The sequence below is a fragment of the Sus scrofa genome, chromosome 18, assembly GCF_000003025.6.
Source record: "Sus scrofa isolate TJ Tabasco breed Duroc chromosome 18, Sscrofa11.1, whole genome shotgun sequence".
NCBI lineage: Eukaryota > Metazoa > Chordata > Mammalia > Artiodactyla > Suidae > Sus > Sus scrofa.
The window spans coordinates 23,844,173-23,865,326 of record NC_010460.4 but is presented as its reverse complement, the minus strand read 5'-3'; the positions used below and the strand labels follow the sequence as shown (position 1 = coordinate 23,865,326).

Genomic DNA, 21,154 nt, shown 5'->3' with positions numbered 1-21,154 from the left:
TCTCTCTCTCTCTCTCTTTTTTTTATTTTTTTAGGGCCGCACCCACATCATATGGAATTCCCCAGGGTAGGGGTCAAATTGAAGCTGTAGCTGGTAGCTTCCAGCCTACACCACAGCCACAGCAACTTGGGATCCAAGCTGCATTTGCAGCCTACACCACAGCTCATGGCAACACCGGATCCTTAACCCATTGAGGAGACCAGGGATCCAACCCACGTCTTCATGGATACTAGTTGGATTCGTAACGGCTGAGCCACAATGGTTTTCTAAGGAATAACACAACATTTTCAGTTCTACTTCAATTTCTGTTCTATGACATTCTTTTTATTCGAAAGCAGTTGCTGATACAAACTTTGAAAGACTGATTTTTATAGATCGATGGCCCTTTTTCATAAAATGAGGGAAACGAAATGAGCCAAGAGAGATTTTTTTGGAGGAAAAGCATAGAAAAAGGAAGTAATATTCCTAAATTCAGGGGAGCAGTATGTGGGTCTTACAAGCTCCTAAACACAAGATCGCTGTTTCTCTCTTCTTCATCCTGAGAAGCGGAGCAGAGAGAGAGAAAGATGGGAAATCTTTCAAAGGAAACCTGGGCTGTCAGTGAGAAGATTCTGAACTCGAAAACAAATAGAAACGTTGCTAAGTCCCATGGTCAGTTTTTAGTCCTCAGGTTTCTTCACCTAGCGGCAGAATTGGATACAGTTGATCGCTCTCTCCTGCTGCAGATGTTTTTCTTCCCTTAGCTTGCATTCTACTCTGGCCTTTGTTCAGCCCCAGGGCTCATCCCTTGAATGCCTTTGTTTTTATTTTATTTTTATTTATTTATTTATTTTTAATTACTTGATGAATTTTATTACATTTATACAGGTGTACAACCATCATCACAACCAAATTTTATAGCGTTTCCATCTCAAACCCTCAGTGCATCCCACCAACCCCCAACCTGTCTCATTTGGAAACCAAATGCCTTTGTTTTTATATCTATGTGTATTCCTTTGTGACTCATCTAACCTCGTGGCTTTATGTATCATAACTTTGTTGTTTAATCCCTAAATGTGGACTCACCTTCATTGCCTGCTTAACCTTTCTTCTTGGACTTCAACAGGTATTGCAAGTTTTACGTGCTCTGAGCTGAGCTCCTATTCCTTCTCTCTACATCTGCTCCTTCAGAAACCTTTTCCATCTTAGTTCATAGTAACTCCATCCTTCCAGTTGTTTGGGCTCCATCCTGATCTTCCCTCGCACAGACCCGACATGAAATCTGGGACAAATTCTGTAAATTTTGCCTTCAAACTGAGCAAAATGCCTGCAAGTTAGGTGGTGATGTGTTGTGCCTATTGCTATATCCTGAGGACCCAGAAAAGAAAGCCCACGTGAAGGTATTCACTCCCACTGACACTGGATGGTCCAGGTCTATAGGGCTGAACTACCCAGACATGCCCAGCTGTACCTCCAAACTCAACTTGAGTTTAACATTTTTGAATGATAGCACAAGTGAAGGAAATGGGAAAGTGTGCCTCATGTGTATGGTAATTGTATATTAAATCCCCAAATCAAGCCACAACTAAGCTGAATAGAATGTATAATAGTAGAAATAACATTTCAGAAAAATCAAGAGTGTTTTGTCACAGGACTGATACTACTGACTAGCAAAGATAAGTCTGGCAGAAATAATCACATTTTTCTACGTTCCTGAAAGAATCACGAAGCTTAACTTTTATATCGGAGAAATGGTTGAACACAATGGTAGGTCAGATTTGAAATGTAAAAGATAAAGATCTGAATGCAAGGGTGGGGGGCTGTACACAGATCTTTTAATGGTAGTGGATTTGTACTGAAATTTTAAAATGTTAGCATGGTAGGTTTCCTTCATTAAAGTCAAATAATTTTTCTCTAACAGGTCATGTCAAAATGCTCTTTTTCATAATTAAATATTAATTGATGAAGTGTCGTATACTAGCAGCTTCAAAAAATTGAAACATGAAAAGCTCAGTTCTTTTCAGAAAGAACAGAACAGACTACTGAATTTTCAGTAACTCCAATTTTACTTTGGTTGTCAATATACAGTCTTGATTATGATCATGGGTGGTTTATCTAAAATAGGATACGAAGCATAGTGAGTTTCCATGCCTCAGCACTATCAATGTGGGATATGAAGGAAGTCAGAATTATAAAAGACTGAAGAGAAGACTCAAAATAATTTGATGAATCCACTAATGTAAAACCGATTTCTCTCTTTGAAACTTAAATGTGTGTGCACGTGTGTCTTTTGTTCTCCGACTCTCTCCTCCGTAGCCCTTCTGTCTTATCTCTCCTACCACATTAGGGCTGCTTTTCCACTTATGTTCTCTATGCAACGGTAAACTTCTTCAGGACTAGAAAGGTGTGTTCCACCCGCATTGGTGTACATGCTCCGAAGGTACCCTGTGTTCCTGAAAACAGGTGTGGGGCTCACAGGCTTCTGACTGCGTTACTCACCTATCTGTCTGTACACCACATAGGACATTTTTTTTAGTGTCCATTTTATATCCCAGAAGTATGATACTATTGGTAAGTCCTGTATCTTTACAGTGATTACTATGTTTTCAAAGAACTTCCATAATTATGCCCTTACTTTAGTCTCATAATGACGTGACGTAATGAGAGCAGTATTATACACAGGTGGAAACGGAGGCACACACATTTCAGTAGTTTAATTCATGAAGACACAGACGGATCTGAGACTAAAATGCAGATTCCTGCTTTCTTTTAATCCCGAGTTCTTTCTCTTAGAGGCGCTTGAAATGCCTCTGGCAGTAATGAAAATTAAGCATTTGCTCGGAAAAAAAAAAAAAAAAAAAAAAAAAAAAGGAAAAGAAGAAGAGAAAGATCAACCTGCTTTCTTAAAATTCATTTTGACTCAGTTTTAATTAAATCAACCTTTTAAGTTAGACAGGAAATAACTGCTAACCCGCACGAACAAGTCATCCGTGTTCGGCAAGACACTTAGCACGTTTGATGTGTGCTTTCTATGTGGAAAGCACTTTACCAGACACTGGTGAGGTCGGGGTGAGTATAACTGGGGCCAGTAGAGTCCTCTCCACTTTGCCCATTATTGGTTTAGTGTGCTATCAACAGCACTACCTTATGAAAAACTACCCTCTCACATATTTCTACTCTCGTTTTATACACAACTGAAATAAGGTGTGCATTTTAAAAAATCATAGCCCCCAAGGCGAAAACAATGAACAAGCACAGAAGGAGAGGAAGAAGGAAGAGAAAATCCAAAATATACCAAAGTGAAAATGAAGCCAAGTGAGATGTACATGGGTGTGGCTTACCAAACTGCAAAATAAGAGGGCAGAACAAAATTGCATTCTCCAAGGTGTGTGAACAACATCTTCTTGGCCCAAGAGGCAAAGATAAAGCTGCAGTCTGATAAGGCTTTAATGGAGAATGGGTTGTATCAGGAGGGAATATGATAAATGGCTTTGGGGTTGGGGGGTGGATCGAATTGTATGGCTCATCTTCACACGAGCTATATTTTTAATTCACAGTCAGAGGCCTGTGAGCCCCACACCTGTTTTCAGGAACACAGGGTACCTGTGGGCAAGTGAGAAGTGTATTAGCAGCAGAAGCCCAGGAAGCCCATGGCTCCCTGGAAGCTCATCCTGCCCAAATCGCCTGTTCCCAAAATAAAAAATGGGTGGTTCCAGGGACAGTCCCTTTCACACTGTGCTCCAACCGTTTCAACCTCAGCCTCCTCATATCAGCTGCTAAAATTATCATCTAGAAAGTGGACATGCATTTCCTGCTATATATAGACAGTAGGGACGTGTTCTTGGAGGTCAGTATCACTACATGTACCTTCCTCAGAACCACGATGTGTTCAGCACCCCTTCACTGCTTGGTCACACCCCTCACCCAAAGTCACCCTCCTCTGCAAACCAGAGTCACACTGTTCAAAAATCCAATTCACTTTGTTCCCCTTTCAGAAAGCCAGCAGGAAAAGCCAGCCTCCAAGACAGGCAAATGTGGAAGTGATTATTAGTATTATGAATATGTCCTTCTCTTAAATGCTTACCCAAAGCACACTTTACTGTGTGTATAGATGATCAGCTACTTGAGGAATACATCTCATAACAATGGCGAGTGCTATAGTCATTGCATTATTATTATTTTTTATGGTTATGATTATTGTTGTAGTGCCCATGTTACAGATGAATAAATTGAATCTTCAATATTTTTTTCTTTTTAGAGCCACACCTGTGGCATATGGAAGTTCCCAGGCTAGGGGTCAAATCCAAGCCGCATCTGAGACCTATGCCACAGTTCACCAGAACACCAGATCCTTAACCTACTGGGACAGGCCAGGAATTGAACCCACATCGTCATGGATACTAGTGAGGTTCTTAACCTACTGAGCCACAATGGGAAGTCTGAGTCTACAAAATTTTAAACAGCAAATCTGAAGTGGCAGGGACAGCAAGCGATAAAGCAAGACTTGTTCATAGGTCTATGTCATCAGTAGCATATTTTCATTTATTTACCACACTGTTCCTCTTTTCTTGCCTTTCTATAATGTTAAGCATTATTTTAAGTGTTGTATAATATAAGGGGATCTATAATAACTATTATAGAAATGGATAAAACAAGCATAAATTTATTGGTGTAAGTGCAGAATTGTCCCTGAAATGTGCCAAACCACATTTTAAAATGTTGGGTATAGGTTTTTTAATAAATTGAATTACATTCTAAACCTTCATATGAATGTTTCAGCTTGTATATTAAGAAAAACTATAAAAATTAGAGCATTTCACAATACTGCTTGATTTCTAGAAGAATTCTTTATTGAAAAATTCCAAATCAGATTAATAACTATAAACTGTGCACAGTGTTCCACCCTTCAACCTTGACTCTTTCAAGACAGTTATTAGTGATATACATACAAAGTATTTCTTGGGGTTTCCTCTGGGGATGACAGAAATACAGCCTCTTCTATCACAAAGAGGAGGTAGGACTTCTGATTTCTCATTTACAGTTTTCCGCGTTTTGAAATAAAACGGGGAAATTCACTGCAATTTATGTGTTTATTCATTAACACTGAGGACAGAGAATGAATCAGAGAGATAAGAAAATGAAAGAATATTGTTCTCCTCTGAAGCCTAAAGAGTAGGAAGTTCTAGGAAAAAAGGAGGGCTCAATGGCCCAAATCCAACAGAGGGTCTGAAAAGTAAGAAGGAAAAGTGTCCATCCACCTTAGTTACCAGGAGGTCAGTGAGACTCTGGAGTTGTTTTAGTGGAGTGGCGGGGACAGAAGCCAGATGGCTTTGTGAATGCTGACAGCGGCCTGAATTCATCCAAGGCTAGCCATGTCAAAACAAACTTAAGGCAGATTATTTTCATTAGAAAACCAGTGAGATCCTACACTTTATTTTTTTTTAATAGAAACCAAACAGCCCTTCCTAATTCAAATACTAATTTTCTGCTTGCTTTACCTCTGCTGCTCACTTTATTTGTTTTATAACTTGACCTAAAAAATCTTGATCCGATTAGATGTCACTGAATGTCATGCTCCCATCAGTGTATCATACTGGCAGCTGTGAAATGCAAATCAAATGAAAAATGGTCAATTCCTAGAACAAGAGGATTGTATTGAATGAGATTCGATGTGCGTCTAGAAGGAAGAGAAATAGTGCGTGTTAACACGTTGACTAAAAGTGGATTTGGATCGGCAGATGCAGAGACCCACGGATTTGTCTCTTGAGCAACTAATTTTAAAGTATTTTTAAATTCTACGTAACTGGTTTTGCTTTGCTCCTTCAGCAAGGACCCTCTTCACAGCTGGGTTGGCAGACCACTTGTTTTCACCAGAGCTCTTTGAACCAATCAAGACTCAGATAATCTTATTATACCTCTTTGGCCATGGGTTTCTTGTGATGAGGGTCCAGAGATGTCGTGGGTAACACTTTATTGTGTGCCAGGAACGGCTCTGGTTTCAGTTGTACAAGGTCAGGTCTTAATTTAACCACCAACTGGGTACTTAATTTTAGATACACAGAGGAACACATTGGCTCCCAGGCACTTCCTCTGATTTAGGAAGGCAAGGCCCTGGATAAGAATGACAAGATGATCATTCCAAAAGGTGAGATTATGAAATATTTGATCTGTACCTCACCAACAAGCTTATGTAGTTTAGTATTGGGAATATGTTGAACAGATAGAAACATGTGTTGTGGTAGCTTTTCCTTTCTTTCTTTCTGATTGATCACCTATTGCCTGCCTAGGGCCTTTTGAATTACGGAATAAAGCCAGAGTTGTTTCATTTGTTTATAGAATTATTAGCTCAGTTACATAGTTATGAAGCTTAATAAAAATAGTATCATGGGAAACACAGATTAAGAATGAATATGCTGGAGTTCCCATGGTGGCGCAGTGGTTAACGAATCCGACTAGGAACCATGAGATTGCGGGTTCGGTCCCTGCCCTTGCTCAGTGGTTTAACGATCCGGTGTTGCCGTTGCCGTGAGCTGTGGTGTAGGTTGCAGACGCGGCTCGGATCCCGCGTTGCTGTGGCTCTGGCGTAGACTGGTGGCTACGGCTCCGATTAGACGCCTAGCCTGGGAATCTCCATATGCCGTGGAAGCGGCCCAAGAAATAGCAAAAAAAAAAAAAGAATGAATATGCTTATAGAAAGTTTCTGTATATGCTCTATGGCATCTCTTAGCTGGCCCTGGTTACGGGGGAAAAAAATTAAACAACTTTTGTGAAAAATTAAAATAAATTTCTATCAAGACTTTTTTTAAATCACATGACAGAAGATGGATGCTTCATGTTCAGATGGAAAAATCCCTTTAAATATTTTTAAGTCCAATGAAAAAAAAGGAACTCCATAGATTTGCAAATTCACTTTTGAAAATTAAATCATAGAATCTTGCAGTAGGAAAGTCTTGAGAATTTATCTGAGACCATCACTCATCTGGTTCTTAAAAGATCAGATAGCTTCTAAGGAACATTCTACATCTAAAATGAAATGATTTCTATGAAATAGCAATAATGTGGACAAGGAATGCTGAGAACATTATATTGTCATAAAGTATCATAATTTGACACTGTTGTTTTTATAGGAATGCCTTGTTTTGAGATGAAAAATCCACCTAAAATATACATATTTCCACTGCAGTTGTTTGACAGGTTTGCTGGTTGTTTGCTTCAGCTCGTTGAGAAAATTTTTTTCTGAGGCTTACGTATATTTGGATTATAAAATGAGATCCTTTTCTATTAATTTCATCAGAGTAGCTGAGTCATCAGTTATAGTACAGTGGTCAAGCTGCATGACCTCTAGTGCCAGAGGTCTGGGTTTGCATCTACATCCTCTCCACTCACTAGATGTACAGGCTTGGACAAACTACCAAACCACTGTGTACCTCAGTTTTCTCATCTGTAAAATCGGGGGGGGGGGGCGTGTGTCATAGAAATTAAATGACATCATCTATTTAACATACTTGGCATAATTCATGCCAGAGGCAGGCACTTAATAGAGATTACTTTTAATAATTATTAAACTCAATAAAACAAATATCGATTGAGGATATGCTGTGTGCTTGACTCTGCTAAACCTTTGAAGGGAGGGGAGATACTGGTCTTGTTTCTGAGGAAAAGTCTAGAAAGCATTATTTAAGGGCAGCAAACTCCTTAATACCTGATTCCTATTGTCTTATGTCTGACAGTGTGCCTGGAACACAGCAGGTATTGAGTACATATTTTGGAATAAATGATTGGGATGGTCTGAAAATCCTTATGAGAAAATAATAGCAATTACTGAGAACTGGTGAGCCTTTATCTTTTTGATGGAGTGGAGAAAGGCAATGCAGTAGATACTACGCATCTGCATTTCACAAAGTATTTGACAGTATTTCTTGATGACGGTCTTGTTATCAAAAAGGAGACGTTGATACTAGATGGTGGTGTCCGTAGGAGGACTTGTAACTGGAGAAACAGCTCTTCTTGAAGGGTGCTAAATAATAGATCAACGTCAATTTGAAGGCCTCTGTCCTGCGCCAATTTCTGTTCAACATTTATCATTAGTAATGGAGCAGGTGGACATACAGCAGACATGCAAATAGAATAATACTTGGAGAGATATAAAATGCATTATCTTTTAGCAGACTGAAATAAAGGTCAAGTCTAAAACAAAGAAAGAAATGTAACAGGATAAAATAGAGTCTTGCACAGAATGGTATAGCAATAATATGAGGGGGAAATATGACTTACAGAACTGAGGGCAGTAGGGGTCCAAATCAAGTCTGTAACATGATAGCTCCCAAATTCATCTGAGTGTGGGCTAAACTAACAGATTTCTTCAGTGTCCAGCACAAGGGAGGTAGTCACACTTGCTTAATGCCGTATTGACCTGACTCTAGCTGTAGTGCTGCCGTCAGAGTCCGTGGTTCAGAGGCACTTTTAGAAAGAGATGGGTAAATGTGTGTGTTTACAGGAAAGCCATCAACGTGGTGGGGGGAGGTGAAGCCACGCCGTAGGAAGAACAGTCGTCCAAGCTTGGGAGGAGAAGGCTCAGTGGAGACTTGACAGCCTTCCTGAGAGCAGTTTAAAGGGCACTCCTGAGGCAGAGGAACAACCTTTTCTCTGCATGGCTCTGAGGAATAGAACTAGAGTACTGATTCGAGGAGATGGATTCAACTTAAATGTATTACCTAATTGCTAAAGCTGGCCAAAGATGAAGGAATGCATGGGATATCGTAAGCTTCCTATCTTTTTGGTGTTCAAGTTGAGGCTGGACCATTTTTTCTTGGGCATCTTGTAAATGAACTCTACAAGAGGGGCTACCTAATGAGCGTCAACTCTGAAATCTGTTTGATTCTAGAGAAGAGAAAAGAGAAGGAAATAATGAATGTGTCAGAGTGCCTGTTCAAGGGTGAGGAACAGAGCTAAAACCAACAAACCATCCCTAGAATTCCACTTCCCTGTTCCTGAGGGCTTTGGTCACAGAATAATAGCAGGTAATGTTTGTTGACTTCTTGGAACACGTCAGACACAGCTAATGAGGCAGCTAAGCCAGGAGAGCAGGTTCAACCACTATACTCAGCTGTCTCCAGCAGAAAGAAATCAATGGCTTGTATATGATTTCAAAATAACATATGAAGAAATGCAATGGCTCAATATTGCTTGAGAGTGGAATGGAAAGATTTGACTTGGGTGCTAAACAGGAACTTCTGCCATGTTCAAAAAACAAATATTTCAAAAACAAATATTTTTAGAGAGAGAATATATGTATGATATATACATATACATATATATATAAACAATACTTTTTATTGAGGTCTAGAGATAATTGTTATTGTTACTGTAACTAATTCATCTCGCCAAAACTTTTTTATTCACTTTACAACTCAATTGTGTAAATCAGATGTAGCTATTTTATAATCTCCTCCGGAACTGCCACTCACTCATCATTGGAAAATAAATTTGGTCTCATGCAGACAGAGACAGTAACTTAGGTAATGAAGAGTTTGCTTATATGACTCAGGTAAATGGATCAGTCTTTCAAATTTCTGCTCCTCCCCAAACCAAGACATTTCTTTGGCCAGGGTTCACCTGCTTTACTATAAATGTGGGCAGTTTCCTCTCTTCTCAGTGTCACAAAAGTCTAGCCTGGCAGGAAGTGACCTATCTCACCACCTGTAAGGCTTAGCCTGTGAACCAGATGCCAGGGCAGTTTTCTGGAAGGCTTTGTAAGCTTTGGCTCCATAATGTAAATCTTAGTTCCCTCAAAGTGGCTGGTCATAGCTGATTAAATGAATATCATTTTTGCATAGGACATTATCCAAGGCATTAAATATACTTTAAGGATATGAATTTTAATAACTATAGTTTTCCATAGCTTGGGTGTACAATATTATACAAATTCCCTTTTGTTGGACATTTTGTATTATTTCTAATGTTTTGGCAGTTTACTTATTGCTGAGATGAACATTTTCACATACAAATCTTTCTCCACATCTCTGATTTTCTATAAGATAGATTCCTGGATTTAGAATTACAGACAAAAGGGCAAGTCTTTTAAAAAAAAATCATGTTATCATACCAGCTTGTGATAAGGGCATATCTATGAATTAGTTGCCTCTTTTATTACAGTTGATTTACAGTATTGTGTCAATTTCTGCTGTACAGCATAGTGACCCAGGTGTGTGTGTGTGTGTCTTTTTCTCATACCATCCTCCATCATGTTCTACCCCTAAGAGATTGGACGTAGTTCCAGTAAGTTTGGAACTTTTTATGAGCCATGCATGCTCTATTCTATTCTGTCCTATGTTTATATTTCCCTAGAAATCCACATAGCTATGAACCTAAAGCTCCTTCCTATTCAGTGTGTCATTTTCCAAAGCTGTCATGTATCTTCCTACATCTCTGTCACAATTGAAATGAACTTAGAAATCAGTACTGGGGAGTCAAAATGTCTAACTTTGTAATAAGAAACTAGAGATAAGCAAAACTAGTATGACAGGTTTTCTCTCTAGAGTATTTACCTAGAAATTAATCCTCAGTTAGTGCAGCATCAAACCTGGAAGTGAACTTGACAAAAACTTTTGTTTGACATGGAAAAAAAATGAGATTAATCTATTCTTTTGCTAATTTTAAGAATAGAATGTATTTGGCCATTCAATTATTTATTCATTCAGCAAATACTTGGGGAATTCTTATTATATATCAAATATCTTACTTAGTGTCTAGAGAACAAAATGTCTATGTCTCTTTTGCCTTCTTATAACTTTTGCAAAATGCTGAGATGTATCTCTTTGAGTCAAGAGTAGCATCTGTTTTCTGGACTAAGACTCTGTGTGTGTGTGTGTGTGTGTGTGTGTGTGTGTGTGTGTGTATGTGTGTGTGTGTGTCCCTGTGTCTCTGTGTCTGTGTCTGTGTGTTTTGTTTATTAGCAGAATGTGTAAGGAAGATGCTGTTTGAACTGGTCTAGTTTACCTTGTCATTTGTAGGATTTCCCTCTGATAGATAAGGCAAATGCCCCACAGAGGGAACTGCTGCAGCTGTAATAAGTCACTTGTAAATAAAAGTTACCTGTGTCTGTGGGATGGAACCCAATTCTGGCAGTTTTGCCCCCTCTGAAACCTCTAGGGGACTAGTTGACTCTGTAACTGAAATCAGCCTAACACAGCCATCTACCTGATTTGCCACTTTGTGCTGCAGGATTCTGAAAAAACAAAGGTGTGTAGCCACCAAATAAAAACCAAAGTTGTAACAAAATTTTATTTATTGTGATTTCAGTATACCTTTAAAATTACCCATTTGAATGGTCAGAATGCAGAAAAATGAGAACAAGTATTGTTTTGCATAGAAAAATTGTATTTTCTTAACAAAACCATAACATGAAAATGCATTTTAACAAAAGCTATTCCTCTGATAGGACAAATGCTGGTGATTCTCTGTGGGATCTCCGGTAGATGAGTTCGTCACTCCAGAACCATAGCAGTTCCAAGGTAAAAGCAAGTTTCCTCAGAGTATCAACGTCCCTGTCGCACGCAGCAGACCCTACACCCCAGGGTGCAGAATGTCAGAGGGTTTGGATTGGGACTGACCCTCTATAGCAAAAACCAAGTTTAGAGTTCTGGTCATGGCTCAGCAGTTAACGCATCTGACTAGCATCCAAGAGGTTGCAGGTTCAATCCCTAGCCTTGCTCAGTGGGTTAAGGATCCAGCGTTTCCATGAGCTGTGGTGTGGGTTGCAGACACGGCTTGGATCCTGCGTGGCTGTGGCTTAGGCATGCAGCTACAGTTCTGATTGGACCCCTAGCCTGGGAACCTCATATGCCACAGATGTGGCCCTAAAAAACAAAATTAAAAAACCCCCAAATTTCACTATATTGCCCTTTTCTTATCCCCTATACCTCCCTCTAGATTCAGTCTTAGACCCTCGACCATCTTCCCCGCCTAATGCCACCCTTAGCCACTATTCCAAGAGATCCTTTTTCTACACAGGGGGCCAGGATGGTGCTAGTGGCATTTTCAAGGGGACACTGGAAGATGGAACAATAAGCCTCAAAGGACAGAACCTCTCTCTGATGTAACAGAATTACACTGATGTGACAGGTGCTGGCGGTAGTGTGATATTTCTGAACACAAAGTCCTTCCTTGTATCATGGAAGCACCTGTCCATTCTGGGAACTCTTAAGGCCAGCCCTGTTTAGGACGGACGGAGATGGTTTCAGTTTTTTATGCCCAAGATGGAGCATATGAGTGAGTGGGGTAAACAGTCTTGGATGTAATTGGAAGCAAGCCAAACCAACAATTCACAGGGAACAAAGTTATACTGATCCTGGTTCTGGAAGGAGGCCTTGGTCCTATGCTTTGGGAGCTCCCACCTTTCAAGGGAAAGTCTGAGGGACCCTCAAAAACTTAACAACGGTATGGTGGCCACATGGATCATGGCTTAGGGGTAATTTGGAGACTCCATTGGCGAGAGGCATCATATACCATGGTCACCTCTGCATCATACCTTGTGACATCACCCCAACCCCCTAACCACTTCAGTCAGGCACCAACTAGAATGTTGATCCAGTTTTTTTAGCCAGTAATGTTTAGACTCTAAGACAAAAGGTATAAAATAAAGGCAAGTTTAGGATACCTCAGACCACCCTAAGCAACACAAAACCTTATTACACAGAGCCAGTGATAAAGACTGATGTGTCCCTGGAAGCTATTTTTTATTTTTGGAAGTTACTGTCATTAGGAGCTGGCTGGTAAGAGCAACATCAGAGTGTTTTCTTTTAAGGACAGGAGACTGCGCGTTGTTTTGGCAGCTTTGGAAAGACATTAAAAAGTAGAGTCAGTCCAGACTCTACTTCTCAACTCTATGACATTGGGTGGCTCTCTTAACCTCTTGAAGACTAAATTTCTACTTATGCACAATGAATCTCTAACATGTACAAGCTAGATTTGGAGGATTGAAAGCAAGGCAGTATATGCAAAGCGCTTTGCGTAATGCTTGAAACAAAGCAAACACTCCATAACTTGCGGCTGTTATTATAATCACCATTTTTATCATTACCAAAGATCCTCTAAAACTTACATGATCAGAGTTCCCGTTGTGGTTCAGCAGGTTAGTTACCCAGCTGATATCCACGAGGACTCAAGTTAGATCCCTGACCTTGCTCACTGGGTTAAGGCTCAAGCATTGCTGTGAGCTGCAGTGTAGGTCACAGATTCGGCTCAGATCTAGCATTGCTGTGGCTGTGACTGTGGCCTAGGCCAGAGGCTGCAGCTCTGATTTGACCCCTAGCCTAAGAACGTCCATATGCTGCAGGTGCATAAAAATAAAAATAAATAAAGATAAACAAATAAATAAATAATAAAACTTACATGATCACCAAACTTTTCCCTTTCCCAGTATCTCAAACTAGGATTCCTCAGCCCATCTGAAAGTAAACTAATAATTCTTACTATCTGAGTAATACATTTAGCATTTGGAAATTCTTTTTTTTTTTTTTTTTTTGCCATTTTCTTGGGCCGCTCTCACAGCATATGGAGGTTCCCAGGCTAGGGGTCTAATAGGAGCTGTAGCTGCCGGCCTACGCCAGAGCCACAGCAACGCGGGATCCAAGCTGCGTCTGCAACCTACACCACAGCTCATGGCACCGCCAGATCATTAACCCACTGAGCAAGGCCAGGGATCGAACCTGCAACCTCATGTTCCCTAGTCGGATTCGTTAACCACTGCGCCATGACGGGAACTCCTGGAAATTCTTAATGTAATGGTTCTTTTTTTTAAGGGCCTCACCCATAGCATATGAAAGTTCTCAGACTAAGGGTTGAATCAGAGCTACAGCTACAAGCCTACGCTACAGCCACAGCAACAGGGGATCCAAGCAGCATGTGCAACCTGCACCACAGCTCTTGGCAATGCTGGATTCACTGAGCAAGGTGAGGGATCAAACCCATGTCCTCATGGTTAGTAATTGGATTCGTTTCCATTGTGCCACAACAGGAACTCCATTTAATGGTTCTTTACCTGGGATGCATGAAAGGACATCTGAGGATCCATGAATTCCCTAAAATTAATGCAAAATTTTGAGTGGGTGTGCATCCCTCTGGAGAGATTCCATTGCTTTCGTCAAATGTGTTTCTGACCCTAAAGAAGGTTAACCAGTGCTTGAAATGAAAAGGCCAACTTTCCAATATGATTGTTCCAGTTATTTTGTAAATCAGCTACTTAAGGAGAACAAATAAATCTTACTAGTGGGCCTCTCCAGAACAACTATTATCTGGAAAGTGTCCATTAATTATACAGAATGAGAAGTGGGTCTTTTGTGAATAGGTCCCAAAGAATGTCAAAATATTATTTCTTCAGACTCCTGGTTGCTGTTCTATTTAGATGATTTGAAAGCTGGCAGTAGATAAATCGCCTTCTGCCCTTCTCATAGCATCTTGATGTCTCTGGTTCTGGTCCAATGATGCTCCCTTGGTTGTCTGTCTGACACCTTAATGCACCTGCGCACAGATCGTCATTGTATCCCAAGCTTTCAGGAAAAGGTTGGAAACAGCATATATCAGATGGGGATTGTTCCCTACAGTAGTAAGAGTTTCCTCACCATTTGTGTCCTGCCGTCATTAGGGATGAAAACAATGAAGAGTCTTAGATAACTTTCTTCTGGATGGTAGTTAAAAAGACATTAAAAAAAAAAAAAAAAAAAAAAAACTTTCCGCAGACCAACTCCATTCTCTAAGGAGTCTGTGGTATCTCATGTACTGGAAGCCCAAATTTCAAATGGCTGGTGATTTAAATAAGTGAAAGGCTCTGTCCCGTTACTACTCCCAGGGCCATGCAGTCCCCCATCACCACAGTGACGTTAGTGAGAAAGGCAGCAGGCGATGCACACGTCTAACTTCACTGCCTAATCGTGCTGTCTGAAGGGATTCAGCACTTGTCTGCTAGTCATGAGTCAACAACTTGTTCTCAGTGACCACTGAGAACAGCCCCTTGCTAGAGCTGCCTAGGAGTGGAAGTAGAAGAGAAAGGATGGACAAGGAAAAAAATGGGTTTTTCCCCTCAGAAAGCGAAGAGTCCAAGTGAGACTATGAAACACAAAAATGAGAAGAACTTGCAAAGCTAATACAAAATGAGTGTAAATGCAGATGTTGGAACAAATATTACATAAGAGAAGATATTCATGGATGAAGAAGGCCAGAGAGGAGTTGGAGAATTTTGACAAGGGCTTCCACAGGAGGAATGGCTGGAGCTGGACTTGAGGCCATGGGGTTCACGAGTGTGGAACAGCCTGGGGGGTTAGCTCGTGAATGAAGAGGAATAACACGTAAAAGCGCAGAAAGGAGAAAAATGAAGTCAAACACAGTGGGCAATCACATTTGTTAAGTTGGAAGAAGAACTCCATACTTGAGGAAAACAGTCGGTTCTAAGAAAAAACAGAGCCTAGATTATGTTGGGTTCTCTTATTACCTCATTTGGTACTCATTCATTCATTCATTCATTGATTTAACACACATATATTTAGAGTCCATGTATTTGAGATGGTGCATTTCTGGGCCCTGAAGGTACAGACCAATTCTCTGCTTTTATTGGGGTACCTTCTAGGAGGAGGCAATAGACAATGAGCCAATAAAAAAATAAATTAAAAAGAATACCATTTGGGTCTATTTGGTGAAAGGATCCCTGGGGCACGCGTTGGCCTTTTGAGGTCACTGCGTGATCGTGGCGTGAGAGCTTAGTAGTGCAGTGTTGCTGCTCATAGGAAGCCTCTGAACATTATCAATGTTCTCTCCTTTCTGGTTCAAGGTGATCCAAAGGCCACTAGTTCAGAACAATGAGCAATAAAACCATGATGCCTTTGAGTTCATGTGCAGTCTGTCCACAGGTCAGAGACCTTGGCTATCAGCATGTAGAGAACTGTCCTCAAAATTTGAGCTCATCTAACTTTGAACAATGAGAAGTAAAGCAAGAGTCAACTGTTTCGGAAATTGTCCACAGAATACTGGTTTTGGTTGTTTTTTTTTCCCCCTTGAGAACACACTTGACAATGTAAAATTTTACATAGAGAATATATTTTGGCTTGAAAAGTACCACTAATCAAAAATAATTTCATATTGGTCAGTTACCCTCACTATAGAATTATTTTGATTTCTGTGCTTACTAAACTATAAGATAAAGCAACTGATCCAATAGTAATGAGAGACACTCACTCCTCTAATTTGATATTTTGAAGAAACGAGATGATGAGAAATAATGTACTTTTTTGTGTTTATCTTCAGAAGCAAGTACCAGTCAATGGCAGTGGCTTGTAATGGATGGAACTGAGCAGGGAAGGGAACAGAGTATCTATAGGAGAGCTGGTCTCTGGTCTGGGCAGGGAGTTAAGATGGACCTAATCTCAGCCTTCAAATGACACTGAGATCAGTCAGACCTTACGACTTTCCCTGTAAGACAGGCCAAATAAAATTAGACGAAAGAGGCGGGGTGGGGGGGAGGGGGGGAAGGGAGGCACCAAATAGTAGCACAAAAAAGTTTAGACATAGTGTCTTTGTTCTTTCTAAAGGAGAGTAACCAAATGCTGAGGCCCTTTCACTTTGGGAGAAGACTGAAAGAATATATAATAAAAGGTATCATGCCTATCTCTACACACTTATCCAAAACACTAAATAATTAGGCCTCTTTTTATTTAACTTTCTGGTGCCTAACTGAGTTTTGGCATCCCACATGCTCTAAGCACTTTGGTGCAAATGAAGAAAAGATGCTGCTTCCTTGGGGCATGCACAGCACCCCGGCAGGGTGCACAGCTCGATTAAGGGAGATCTGGCTGGATTTCCTCCACTGGGCACACTTGTGCAATGCACATCCCACATGACCATTCATGGCGGCTCTGATTTGGTTCAAACCAGTAAGGAGATTAGGGAGAACTGAAGTAGCCGCCAAGAAATTACATGTCATTGTAGGAACTTCTCTGTTTTTGACTCTTTTCTTCAAAAGAAGGAATTCATTTTTACTGTGCATATTGTTTTGCCAGTTCTCATAAGCCTCACTCAATAAAGCTGGTCCTTACCACACCTGTCCCTATGTCAGCAGTACCAGCATCCCTAACTGCATTAAGGATGCCCTTCTGCCAAGGTGTCAGAAAGGACCTTTCTGTAAAGATGGATTTCCCAAAGCACCCAAGAGCCATGTGATCTATCAAACCCATCTGAGCTGGAAGGAAGTTTTCCAAAGTTTTACTAAGGCTGTTTAGCCCTCTCCTGTTTTATTTTAAACTTCTAGAATTGAGAAACCTGTTCACTTTATCATGAGACTAGTCAGTGTTTTCTCAGGAAGCACAGTGTTTAATGTTCCCAGTTCCTTCTATTTAAAATTCCCTCCGTGACTTCTCTGCTTGCTCTATCAAATTTCCTGAAGGCAAGCCTAGGCTACTACATTTGTGGTGTTCCGTTCTCTCTACTTTAATTCAGCAGATGTTCATTGGGAAGCTTCCCCATGCCAACTACCTTCTTGAGTTGTAGGCAATGCAGACATGAGTGAGGTAGAACCTTTTGCCTCAAAGAGCATAGGGACTGCTGGAAGAAGTTGAACACAAATGCAAAAATAACTGCAATTCAAGGCAGCCAACTCAAACCATTCCTGGAGTGAAGAAAGGGATAAATCAGCAAATGAGCACACACGACAGAGGACAAAGACTTAGTAAAGAATGTGAAAGACTCATCGTTCCCTATTCCAGCCACCATCTGCCTTCTCAGAGTTTTAAACTTCTAATGTGTTGTGTAGAGCAGTGTCTTGAGAAGAATGACAGGCCAAATTAGTCTAAGTTGGAAGTGTGGAAAAAGTGAATTCTTATCAGCCCAACTGTAGTCATTACTCAAAAGAAAGTGAAAAAGTAGAAAATGGAGACACTCAAAAGCAGGTAATTAAAGGTTCCGACAATGGACATCATATACAAGATGGATTAAAAGGTTAACTGCACTTGTGTTTATTAAATGAGGAAACGTGAATGCATTTTAACATTTCATTTTGCATTTTTCGTTGTACCTCTATAGGCTGTTCTGTGCCATTTGCTGATAATAAAAACTTGCCTCTTTCGAAATTACATTCAGCCATGGATACTAGTGATGACCCTGATGAAGATCATCTTACAAGTTACGATGTTCAGCTCAGTATTCAAGAATCCATTGGCGCCAGCAAGACTGTGTTTTATCATGAAAGGTAACATTCAAATTGCCTATCCCCGGCAAAACTTCTGCATTCATTTTGTTGTAAGAGAAAATGAATGATGCTTGCTGACTCCTCCTCCAGGAAAATGTTTTCTTTTCTCTTCTGATGAGGAGTCTAATAGCTTTACAAGAGTCGCTGTGCATAGGTTTAACCATTCACAAATGCCCACCTCCTATGAAAGATGGACATTACCTAGATGGCAAATGCCCAGTTGAATTTGGTTGTACAGGACTGCCTGTTTTCTAAATTCACACAGAATAAGAAAGAATGATAAACAACACGAATAAATTTGCAAGCACTGTTTATATGACTAACATATAAATAAGTATACAGAATCTGTTCTTCTACTGACTCAGGCAACCTGTATAAGTAAGGTGTTCCATTTTTGAACCTTTAAAATACAAAAGATAATGCTAACCCACCTACCTATAAGCTTGATGAATGGGGAAAAAGTTGAGGGCTTTTATTATAAATGATAAAGTAATATATAAGCCAGGGCCAATTTAATTATCTGCTATTCAAGTGATAGCAGTAAATAAATTATACATAAAATTGGTGTTTTATGTTGGCAGGAGTTATAGAGTCTAAAATTGCCAAGGTAAATTTTTGTCTTAACCACACACATTATACTTCTGACAAAAATAAACTTTAGTTTGCGTTTACCTTCTATTGTAGTATTTATAGTCCTGTATTCCAAAATTTAGTATTGTGATTTTGAATAGATTCAGCACTATAAAACTACCGCTTTTGAGCTTTTAAAAAATGGACATATTACAATTAAATTTCTAGTCTCTTTAATTTTCCCCTTATCTCCAACAGATTTTTAGAACTATAGAATTCCCAGAAGGCATTCACAACCCTAGAATACCAGCAGAAGTTTCTGCTTTAATAGAGTGGAATCGGTTTGTTATGAAATACCTTCTTTGCCTTTGAATAAACACACACCCCAGAGAACTGCCATGAGGGTTGACATTATGACCTGCTGGGCCAGTGACTAGGAGTTTGTTCAGTAAATGCTCAGCCTATTTTTACTTGTGGATCAGTTGATTAAAGACTCTAACATGCAGTGTCGTGCATAAGCTCCCAAGTAAGCAACCATTAAGTAGCGATTATTAAGTTCAAAGCAACAAGCCTTTAGTGAGCATAGAGTTTTTAACGTTGGGAGAAGACTTAGGGATCTTCCTGTTTAATCCCCTCACTTTACCAGTGCAGGAACCACCACCCAGAGAAGCCCCTAGCCTCCCTGGGAATCACAAAATCATAAAACCTGAACCCAGCTTTTCTGATTCTGACTGCACTTGTTTCCCCCTTTTCATTGCCTACACTAATTTCAGAGACAGTGTTATAAATTTTATTCCATCTTCACTAATGGTCTTAGGTTCAGTATCATAAACATACTCTGTATCTGGCTTTTAAACATTTTTGTTTTTAAAGTAGATAAAATCAATTATGTGCATTTCTTATAAATTGCTTTGGCACAGTGGAAAAGAATCTGACTTGTATCTATGAGGATGCAGGTTCGACCTCTGGCCTTGCTCAGTGTGTCAGGGATCTGGCTTTGCCACAAGCTGTGGTGTAGGTCAAAGACATAGCTCAGATCCCACAATGCTGTGGTGCAGGCCGGCACCTGGTAGCTCCAATTCAACCCCTAGCCTGGGGACTTCCATATGCCACAGGTGCAGCACCAAAAAGACAAAAAAAAAAAAATATGCACAAAACTAAATAAATGTTTTGGTTCCTTCAAGTATACCGTGAATACAAATGTGCTTATTTTTCTTTCTCTGGTAGATTTGTACCACTAAGTGATCAAAACAGAAAGCTTGTGGAAGCCATAAAGCAAGGTGAGTGGGTATATCACCTACAGTAGGATCAATTGGAGATTCCACCTGGTCAAGACAGAGTTTTGTTATCAACCTATGTGTTTAATTTAGGTCACATTCTTGAGCTCCAGGAGTATGTGAAATATAAATATGCATTGGATGAAGCTGATGAAAAAGGATGGTTTCCATTACATGAAGCCGTCGTTCAACCCATTCAACAAATACTTGAAGTTGTCCTGGATGGTAGGAGAACATAAAATCTCTTTGATCAAATGGATACCAAAATGTAGACATTATGGAGTGTTCCCAGTGAATGTTACAAGCAAAAAGAAAGAGTAGGATAAAAAATGATTTGCAATATGGAAAAGGTAGTACCCATTCTTTAAGCTCAAGAGTACAAAAATTGGCACATTTCATGGGGTTCAAGGTTCACCCTTTGCATCCTTATAAAAATATGGCACAAGTTGGTGGTAAGGTATGATTATAACCTAGAAGTTTGTATGCAGCATTTGCAGCATGAATTAATTGATTTAAATATAAATATTTTTCCTTTTCAAAGTCAGTTTTAAATTTTCATCTTGAACTATCTCTTGAGTTAATAGCTTTCAAAAGATTATTATTTAGTACAAGTAGTGCTTATAACATCTATCCTTATATTACATTTTTTCATAATACCAACATTAATAATATTATGGTAAACCTACCTAGGGTTAAATATTAATAATAATTTTGATGTTTTACCATATCTAAGCATCTTATAAAACACTTTGATAGTGCTCCATTTTTCAGCCTTCAGTGTTCCTCTCTGGTTCTGTTGTAGGGGGAGATAGCTATGGGATAATTAGCTATCCAGCAAGGCAGCCGGCTAAAAAAAAGTTATAAATAGATAGACAGACAGATATAGAAGATGATATTAAGGTGATATTTCTTTTCTAACATATTCTGACAGGATATATTTGTTCGAATACTTCTCATTCCCACATTCAAAAATTGTATTTGACAAATACCAATTTCAGTTGCAGTTTAAATAATAATCTAAAGGATTGGAGAGTTATTTTACAACTTACTGAGAAAAAAGAATTCACAATCCATTACTTTTTTTTTTTTTTTTTGG

At 39.6% G+C, this 21,154-nt stretch overlaps 1 protein-coding gene across 10 annotated transcripts in view; it reads left to right on the top strand.

Annotated features, from left to right (window-relative positions):
• The window catches only part of ASB15 (ankyrin repeat and SOCS box containing 15), a 55,770-nt gene that overhangs the window by 16,468 nt on the left and 18,148 nt on the right, over nt 1-21,154 (top strand). Inside the window, exons 1-6 of one of the 10 annotated variants that reach the window (XM_013985651.2) lie at nt 6,020-6,124; nt 8,864-8,999; nt 11,420-11,492; nt 18,046-18,211; nt 20,009-20,061; nt 20,152-20,283. In XM_013985651.2, the coding sequence (XP_013841105.1) occupies nt 18,105-18,211; nt 20,009-20,061; nt 20,152-20,283 (292 nt within the window). In that variant the 5' untranslated portion in view covers nt 6,020-6,124; nt 8,864-8,999; nt 11,420-11,492; nt 18,046-18,104. Of the gene's footprint in view, nt 1-6,019; nt 6,125-8,863; nt 9,000-11,419; nt 11,493-16,604; nt 16,624-18,045; nt 18,212-20,008; nt 20,062-20,151; nt 20,284-21,154 lie in introns of those variants that run through there. The other 9 variants (XM_021079195.1, XM_013985649.2, XM_013985655.2 and 6 more) reach the window with 9 other exon arrangements.